General features: G+C 62.3%; 1 protein-coding gene across 1 annotated transcript; it reads right to left on the bottom strand.

Annotated features, from left to right (window-relative positions):
• Nucleotides 1-221: 221 nt before the first annotated feature.
• LOC108399809 (serine protease 27) lies at nt 222-7,175 on the bottom strand. The gene is made up of 6 exons (XM_017664812.3): nt 6,412-7,175; nt 3,337-3,363; nt 2,711-2,873; nt 1,489-1,760; nt 972-1,141; nt 222-628 (listed from the first exon to the last, which is right to left on the bottom strand). Exons 1-6 carry the CDS (start codon nt 6,455-6,457, stop codon nt 338-340), a joined length of 969 nt encoding a protein of 322 aa, XP_017520301.2. The 5' UTR covers nt 6,458-7,175; the 3' UTR covers nt 222-337.
• Nucleotides 7,176-9,178: the final 2,003 nt, after the last annotated feature.

The following is a 9,178-nucleotide window of genomic DNA, read 5'->3' as shown; positions in this document are numbered from 1 at the left end:
GTGACAGTCTTAGGACCTTCTGGGCAAGGACACAGAGGCAGGTGGGAGGGAGGCCCTGGGGGCGGTCCGCAGACACGCGTCACACAGACACACAGACACTGCCGGCACTCCCGCGGCCGCAGCCTCAGGTGTGCGCACCTCGCCCCCTCCCCACTGGGGGCCTCAGCCCTGGCGCACAGCTCCTTGGCAGCCCCTTCCTGCCAGGGTCCACACCCAGTGGCTGGCAATCAAGTCAGCTTTTTATTAAAGGGTAAACAAATAAAAATGTCTCGGCTTCTGAGAGAAAGGAAGCATTGAAGAGCTATTTACAAGTTTGCACGGTGGGGGGGGCCGGGGCTCAGAGGAGGGGGAGCAGGGCCACCAGCGCCAGGAGAACCATGTGGGCCGCCAGGCAGGGCGCAGAGCTCCCACCGAGGGGCTGCTGGCCCCGGAGGTCCTGCCTCTGGCCACCCGACCTGGCCTGGAACTGCAGTTCCGGGATGACCCTGTGGATCCAGTTGTGGTGGGCAGTGACCCGAATGTAGACCCCTGGGCGGTTCCGGCGGGCGCAGCCCTCGCCCCAGCTGATCACCCCAGCCTGCAGCCACGACTGGCCCACGAGGCATACCAGTGGGCCCCCCGAGTCACCCTGCGGGGAAAGCAGAGGCACCGTCAAGAGCCCAGCGGTAGGGGAGCTGCCGTGCAGGCTGCACCTGTCTTCCCCTCATGCCCAGGACCCCCCCACTGGACCCGTGTGACCATTTCTCTAGCATCCCCAGACCACCTGCCCCGATCCCCCCAAGGGGTGATTTGAAAATGCAGTTTCCTGGGCCCCACCACAGACCCACTGCCCGGCCCCCTGGTAGGATCCAGGATCTGCTTTCCTGGCTCAGTGCACAGCTCCGGCCTGAGCCGTGAGCCCACCAACTCACTGGGGCCTCGTGCCCGTCTGCGCCTTAGCCTCTGGCTACCCTACACCACCCAGCCCCAACCTTGCAGGCATCCTTCTTGCCCTCGGCAAAGCCGGCGCACAGCATGTCAGCCTTGATGGTTTTTGGCTGGAAGCCAGACTCGGTGTCTTTGCTGTAGAGCAGGTTGCACTTGGGCGTGTCGATGATGGGCACAGAGAGCTTCTGCAGGGTCCGTGGGTTGGGCAGGTGGTCTGGGGAGCCATGAGACAGCTGGCGGCTCGGCAGTCTTACAAGGACCCCGTGGCCCTGGGTTCTGAGAGCCCCGTCTCTGTCCCCCACTTCCCTGCTTGGGTTAGACCTGTGGCTCAGGCCTTTGCGGGACAGGATCCCTGCGCCCCTCCTCCAGCGCCGCGGGCTGGGCTCTCCCTTCCACCCCTCTGCGCCTCCCGGCTCCCCTCCTGAGTCCGCCGCCCCTTTACCCCACATGCTCTGCCCGCTGAGTAGAGGTGATGTGTACCAGGGTCAGCAGACCGGCCCTCAAGCTGCCGGGACCTGCTCTAGGCATGCCCCCCATTCTCTCCTGGCCCTGCCCCCTTACCTTGCTCACTGGGGCTGCCCCAGCCTGTGACCCAGCAGTTAATGCCCGTCTCAAAGATGACCGAAGGGTCAGGCACGCACACAGGGAGGATGTAGTTGGTGAACTTCACGGGCGCCTCCAGCTCCACCAGGGCCACGTCGGCACTGGAGGCCATGCCCTGGTACAGGGGGTTGCTCTCCACCCGCTTCACCCGGGCATACACGGCATGCGGCCCCGGCCTCTCCAGCTGCCTCACCCCGAGCAGGATCCGGTACAGGGATGTTGCAGAGGAGCTGATGGGGAGGAGCAGAGAGCCGGCGTGAGGCGGTCCTGGGCCTCAGGGGACCGTCGGGTTCAGTGAGAAGGAAACGGAGTTGGGATTGCTTGTCCACCCGACCTTCCCCTCCTGGCCCTGTCTCTCTACGCTTGATCTTCAGAAGTGATCGCCAGATGGCAAGGCGAGGTGGTAAAGGGTGTAGAAGCTGAGGCAGCTTCGATCCCAGCTCCAGCGCTGGCCAGCTGAGTGACCTGGGCAAGCCACCCAGCAAGTTCTCTGTGACTCACTTTCCTCATCTGTAAAACGGGGATGGGGGCGGTCCCTACCTGAAGGGCTTGCTGTGAGGGTGGAAGGAGATGGCCAGCCACGGGGCTGCAGCCGAGGGTTGGCCCCACCCGTGAGCTTTGGGCAAGCGCCCCACTCCCTGCGCCCCACTTCTGAATTTAAGATGTGAGATTTTAAAAGAATTGCAGAGCTTTGGCAAGTCAAGAGCTGAGATGTTTGAGAAGCCCTGAAGGTCTGGGCCAGGCACAGGACGGCACAGGTGACCCCAGGGTGAGGCGGGGCGGGGGATGCTCTGCTGTAACCAGAGACCATGCTGCGAAGGGGCGTCCTGGACCGAGGTGTTGGGGGGGCCTGCCAGCACGTGCAGAGCAGCCCCAGGCCCGGCAAGGCGCCTCCCTGGCGAGACTGGCCCTGGAGTGGACCCTCCCATCTGGGCTTCGGGAAGGGGCGGTTGCAGCTGGAAGGTGGCCCTGTGGTGGCTCTGACGGGCCGGCTAGTCGGGACCCCCAGACCTCCGAGGGGTGGGTGGTCCGGCTGAGCGCCCCCGGCCCCTGGGCTCAGCGCTGTCCACGGTGCTGGAACCTGGCAGGCGGCAGGCTCTGTGGGCCGGGTCTGTCCCAAGTGGGGAGGGGCCCAGGCGGCACAGGCGGGTGGGAAGGACTCGGGGCTCAGCCGACTCACTTGGAAAAGCAGTGCGCCGCGCTGAGGACCCACCGCTCCGTGATCAGGCTGCCGCCGCAGATGTGGCTCCCGTTGTGCTGGATGCTGACCTGCCACGGCCATTCGCCCTCCAAGGCGTCCTGCCCGCCCACCATCCGGCTCAGCATCCTCGGGCGCCCGCAGACTGGGGGATGCGGCAGGCGGTGCTCAGTGAGGTCCCCAGCCCTAACCCCACGCTCCGGCTTCCAATTCCTGTCCCTGACCTGCTTGGGGACTTCAGACAGGTTGGAGGCCTGTGCCTCACCGTGTCCCCAGAGGCCTTGTGCCCACCTGTAAAACGGTGACACATATAAAGGTCTTACCCCAGGGCCTGACAAACAGGACTCCTGGGAGGACAGGGGCCATTGGGAGGGTCCCGCATGGGGTGGGTGGCCCCGAGTGGGCCTGTCACAGTCACACCTGCCCCTCTCCAAGCTTCATGCCTCAGCGGCGGCCCCCTTGCTGCGTCTGCACCATGTACCAGACCCCAAGCCACTGCGTCGCCTCACTTTGGGGTCCCTGTGCCCTCCCTACTCATCCCACGTGTGTGAGCCTCTTGCAGCTCTCAAACCTACTCCTGCCCCCAACCCAAGGGCTGTGATGCTTACCGCTTGATGCCTCGTCCCCTTGAGCCCCTGGAAGTGAGGAAAAAAGGAGGTGATTGGCCAGCCTCACCGGAGCCAGAGTCTGCTCCCCACAGCCACTGCTGGTCAGGGCAGCCCCTCCTGCCCCATGCCCTCTTCCTGAGGACTCACAGTGGTCTAGGGGTCTGGCAGGACAGGCCTGTGGGCCAGAGCTCACCTGCAAGAGGGCACAAACCCCTTGCCACCTGAGGAGCCAGTGGGAGACGCCAGCGAGGGGCCCCGTCACGGCTCCCTCTCCCACCTGGGAGCTGCCCCTGCATTTCAGAGGCCTGGGGCCTTCGCACAGCCTGCTCCAGAGTGGGCAGGTCTCCTCCCACCACCAGCCCACCCAGTCCACCTCCAATCCCCAGACTGCAGCCCAGCCCACAGGTCTCTCAGGTCCCCAGACAGCAGCCCCCACAGGTCAGGCTTCCCAAGACTCCAGGCTGCCAGGAGCTGACCCCACCACCAGGCATTCTAGCATCTCTGCAGCTGGAGCCCAAGACCCCGGTGAGGGACAGGCAGGGGGTGGGGTGGGCAGCGCTGGGGTTCCCCCCCAAGGACTCTGGACAAGGCACAGGACCTGCTCAGTCTGCTCACCAGCTTTGGGACCCCAGCCGGGATGACAATCCCCAGCCAGGGCAGCAATGCTCCGGGGACACCTGCCTACTGAGAGCCTGCCCAGCTGCTCGGAGCTGCTTGGAGCTGGGGTGGGGGCCCAGGGCAGCCCCTCCCCCCAACAGCCCTCGCATCTCCCCTCCCCTAACCCCTTTGGGGGCCTGAGCATGGGGCATGGGCTGTTGTCCAAGTTCATCCTTTGACCAGAAGGGGTGGCCAGTCTCTTGTAGGTGAGGGGCCATGGGGGCCTCGGGGTCAGGAGGCTGTTGAGCAGAGCTCTGCATCTCTGGGGTGCCTGAGGACCCTGGGATTTTCACGGGATCACCCTCCTGCCAGGTTCCCAGTCTGAGGGGGTGCCCCCCAGTGCTGAGGGTGGAGTTGGCCAGTGGAACAGTGGGGGGCCATGCATGGGGCAAGAGGAGGGGCTGGGCCCTGGGGCTAAGAAGCCCCCGAGCAGGACTGGCCGCTCCTCAGAGTGGGGGTGCCAAGCTGAAGTGTGGGGGCCAGGGTGGTGTCAGCCCAGGCCACAGTGTTCACTCACTGATTTGTGAACAGGGAGGCCTGCTCCCTGCACTCCCCACCTTAGTACGATGCAACTTAATTGGACGGACAGCACTGACCTGCTGCTCCCCAGAGGCCCGATGGTGCTGCCTGCCCAGGGTGCCCGACTTGCCCCGGCCTCACCTGCCCTAATGTACCTGCAGGTTCCTTCTCGCCCTATAGGAACTTTCCAGAGCCTCATCCTGCTTCTCCCCACAGCCATGCCCCTTTCCTGTGCATGCAGATGGACCCGTGGTCCACCCCCAGGATCAAATGGATCCTGCGACCAGTGGACGCCCCCTCCCCCCACCCCCCGCCACCACCAAGGCTTTGCAGGCCTCCTCACCTCCGACCCCAACCTGATGTGCCTGCTGCTCATTCAGGCAGGGCCTCCTGGCCTGAGCGTTACCCCTCCCCATCTAAAACAAATCCAAATCTATGGGTCCTAATCCTTATTAAAGCCTAACTGAAATGCCTGCCTCCTCCAGGAAGCCCTCCTTGTTCTCACTGTTCGTCTGGGAAGCCCGGTCCCCTCTCCTGAGCTCTCCAGCCTCCCACCCGCCCTGTCCACCTCACCCTGGAGGTAGTCATGTCATCTCATGTCATCTATGGGCCCAGGGGCTCAGTCCAGGCAGAGCCCACATCCAGGGGGCCTGAGCCCAGGGATTGAGAGAGGGACAGAAGAAGGGCGGCTGTGGGGCAGGGCTGACCAGGAAGGGGTAACGTGAAGACCTGGGCTCTGCAGAGTGGTGTCCTACTGGGAGCTGGGGGAGCTGGCAGTGGTGTCAGGCCCATCATCTGGGCGCATGATGGGGGCTTGGCTGGTGGGTCGGGCAAGGCCTAAGGCTCCAGGAGGGAACAGCCCAAGGGCCCGGGGCTGTGGGGGAGGGGAGATGGCCTTGAGAGTTTCAGGTCTCTGGCCACAAACTGAGCAGATGCAGGCAGCTACATCCACTTTGGCAATGACCTTGGTTACTCAACCCGTGGGGAGTAACCTTGGCCCTCACCCCCGGCCAAGACGGGTGCCTCCCGGGAACACCAGTCCTTGTGCCAGGGAGCCAGCGGTGGGAGGGCCAGCAGTGAGGCCTGGGGAGACCCCAGGGGGATGGCGCCTGCCCACCAAGGGACTGCCCTAGTACGCCCTGACCCCTGGTGGGAAACCTGTAGCCCAGGTGGATGTGTAGCCCGGGGTGACCTGGCCCATCCCTGGAAGGTGACTTGAGGACAGGGAAGTGAGATGGTGGCCAGGCTGGCCAGGCTAGCCCAGGAATGTGGGAGGGTTTCCCCGGCAGAGAGCAGCCCACCCCATGGGGAGGCACCTGGCAGGTGGGGCCTCCTGGCTGGCACCCTGACCCCCAGCTGGCAGAGGGCCCATCCCTCCCCATCCCTGACTCTGGTGGAATCAGGAGCCTACACCCCCAGCGCCCTGCTGAGCCCCTACCAGCCTCCAGGGCTCCCAAGCTCATGGTAGCTCGGTCACCCCTCCATGGGCCCAGCTACTGGCCTCCAGGGATTTGGAGCCCAGTGGCCCCAAGTTTGAGACCCTGCACCCACTCGGCCCTGTGTCTTCATCTGGGACATGTGGGTGGGCAGAGATGAGAAGCACAAGCCCAGAGCTTGGCCCACAAGGGGCTGAAACGACAGGTAGGAGAAGCCCCTAGCCTGTCACTGCCTGAGGGACCCTCTTGGGCCTGCACCCACACCCCCATCCTGCGTTCTCCACTTCGCCCCGGGGGCAGATCTGGAACTTCTGCGTGCCCGGGAGGCTCGACCACTGGGCTGGGAGGGGAGGCATGTGCTGCAGCTCCAGGCCTGGCCAGGGGGTGGGAGGCTTAGCTGGAGCTCCAGGCAGGGCAGGGGGAACCCTTTGGGGAGGCAGGGGACCCACTTCCTGCGACTCACCAAACCGCAGCAGCAGGAGCAGGGCCAGGGCCGGCAGCTGCCTCATGGTCTCAGCCTGACTGAGGCGCTGGGCAGGGGGGCGTCAGGGCAGGACGTCCGAGAGTAGCGCGTGGTGCAGAGCTCCATGAAGTGGGGTTTTATGCTGGAGGTGAGTGTCCGCTTGGCTATGCCACTAGACCTGTTGGCCCGGCCTGTCCAGGTCCTCTCAGCAGGAAGGTGGTGCCCCAGAACCCCAGCTCCTCCATGACCCGGCCCTGAACCTGATGGGCCAGACCCCTAACCCTGACACACTGGGGTCTTGGGGCCAGCGTCCACCTGCCCCATTTGGGTGCTTGCGGCCTGGGGTTCGGCCCCCCGCTGTGCGCACAGGCTGCCCCCAGGCTCCACCCCCCGACTACAGCCTGCCCTGCCGGGAGACCCTCCCCACTCTGGTCATTCATTCTTTCATCCACCGTATTTACTGAGCGCTGACTGTGCCGGGCGTCAGGGAACGAAACAAACAGGCCTGGGCCTTACACGGGTGGGGGCGCGGGCACGGGGCAGCCCAGGTCACCGGTGCCCACGGAGCCCGGCAGGGGACATTGTGGGACACGGGAATCCCCAGCCCCGGCGCTCCTCACCGGCGCCCCTCCCAGGGCTGGTCCCGGAAGCCCCGACCCAAACGCGGGGGGTGCCAGGCGGCCCCAGCCTCGCGCTCTCCTCCCCGGGCCACGGGCGGGGCCTCCGGGAACCCGCGGCCCGGGCGGCCGGGCGGGCGGGGCGGAAGCGGCTCGGAAAGAAATTATTTGGGGCACGGGACTGACGTCAGAGCCGCGGGCGCGGGGGCGGCGGCCTGGGTCCTCCTCCCCCGCCCCCGCGCTCCGGGCCGGCGGGCGGGCTGCGCCCCCTTCCCGCGCCGCTCCTCCTGCAGCTGCGGGCCGGGCGCGGAGGGCACGTCCGCTGCCCACGGGCCCGGTGCTACGGCGCGCGGAGGCGACCGGAACCCCGCCGCTCACGCTGGGCAGCACCGGCCACACATGATTTAGGGACAATGGCTTCTAAGCTGGGCAAAGTGTTTCGAAACGGAAACCAAGTCGGCTGATAGGCGTACTGAGAAATGCTGAGCGTTATTTGCATTAAATAAATGCAAATCGAAGCCTGGGCCAGGAGATGCCGGGCCCCCGGGAGGGGGACGCGGTAAGGCGGCCGCGGAAGGAAGGGTGCCCGTCGGTGGGCACAACCCCTTCGTGAACCGGCGTGTCAGTCTGTGGCTTCAGCCTCGACTCAGAGATTTCACCGATGGGAATCTGTTCTAAAAGGAAAATCCTAAATACAGAAAAAGCATTAAGGTTCTTGACCAGGTTATTTACATTTGCCAAAACAAGAACTGTTTGAGTGATGGTAAACAAAACATCCTCTGAATAGAATTCATAAAAATGATACTTTCTAAAAACTAACCTTTTCAAACAATATTGCTTCTCTCTCACCAACTTTACATTTCCCTGTATGGCCCCGGAAGATGACTGGTTAGCCAGAGACGTAAGATTCCTCAAGGGAGGAACAACCTAAGACAGGCACAGTCGCAGGGGGGCCATCAGGTGAGAAATTGGGGATCAACAGAGGTGAGGCTTAGAACCTCCCCCCCCCTGTTCTGAGAGAAATCTTCTGCATCCGTGGATGTTTTATTGCCCTTGTCTAGCTTGGATTAATACTAGTCTACAGGCACACACCTGATCATCTACATTTGCCCTCTTACAGCACTAAACTATGTTTTCTACCTTTATCTTGCATCTACCTACCACTTCAGCATTTTATTAAAAAAGTAATAATAATAAGGGAGAAATGTGGGATTCACATATAAATCAAGTATAAAAATCAAACGAATAATCATAATTGACCTGATTGTTTATAGTTCATGATGCGTGATCAAAACCGAAAGTTTCTGTGATGACTGCCCTTGCACTGCTCACCATGTAAGAACTTATTCACTATGTAAGAACTTGTTCACCATGTAAGAACTTGTTCGTTATGCTTCAGAAGATTGGACACTGTTGAGAATTAGGCTTGGGGTTGATTAATGATTGCGCATTGAGTCCCCTATATAGAATTTTATTGTTGTTAACAACCATATGATCAATATATATGAGAGATGCCCTCTCAAAAAGAAAATGATACTTTCATGGAGATTGGGTAAATATGGAAAATGCTCATGCAGTGTAACAAGTACAAAAATTTTTTACCATTCAGAACAATGGCAACATCCCAAAGGAAAGGGGTTCCCAGAGGTTCAGCGGCGACCAGCCCGGAGTGGGTCTGCAGCCACCTGGCTTTGTTCCAAAGGCAGGTGACAGGAGCCACCTGAGGCCCATGGAACATAACGGATGCCCTGGTTGGCGGGACCCAGCTCGTGGGGTCCTCCTGAGATGCTACAGTTGAAGAAAGAGCCATAGGACCCAGGGTGTAGCTGACAGCCATGCTTCTCACCCCCAGGACACTCGGCCTCCTTCGGGTGGTGGCTGCCCTCTGCGGTCCCCAAGGTGGCCCCCTGGCAGGGAAGATGGCTGCCAGCTGGAGTCTCTTCCCCAAGGAAAGGCAGCCATGAGCAGCAGAGCCCCTCCCCTGCCACACCCAGTGTGAAGGATCCCAGGGAAGGACATCAACTGGCCCAGCTTGGCTCCTGACCCTGTGGTGGGCCCAGGCCGGACACATGGACACCAGGTACCCACAGGACCCAGGAGTTGGCAGAGGAGAGGAGGAGGGAAAGATGCTGACTGGTAAGAAGCAATAA

The sequence above is a fragment of the Manis javanica genome, chromosome 10, assembly GCF_040802235.1.
Source record: "Manis javanica isolate MJ-LG chromosome 10, MJ_LKY, whole genome shotgun sequence".
Lineage (NCBI taxonomy): Eukaryota > Metazoa > Chordata > Mammalia > Pholidota > Manidae > Manis > Manis javanica.
Note: the sequence above shows the minus strand (reverse complement) of the source record. Positions and strands in the feature narration are given on the sequence as shown.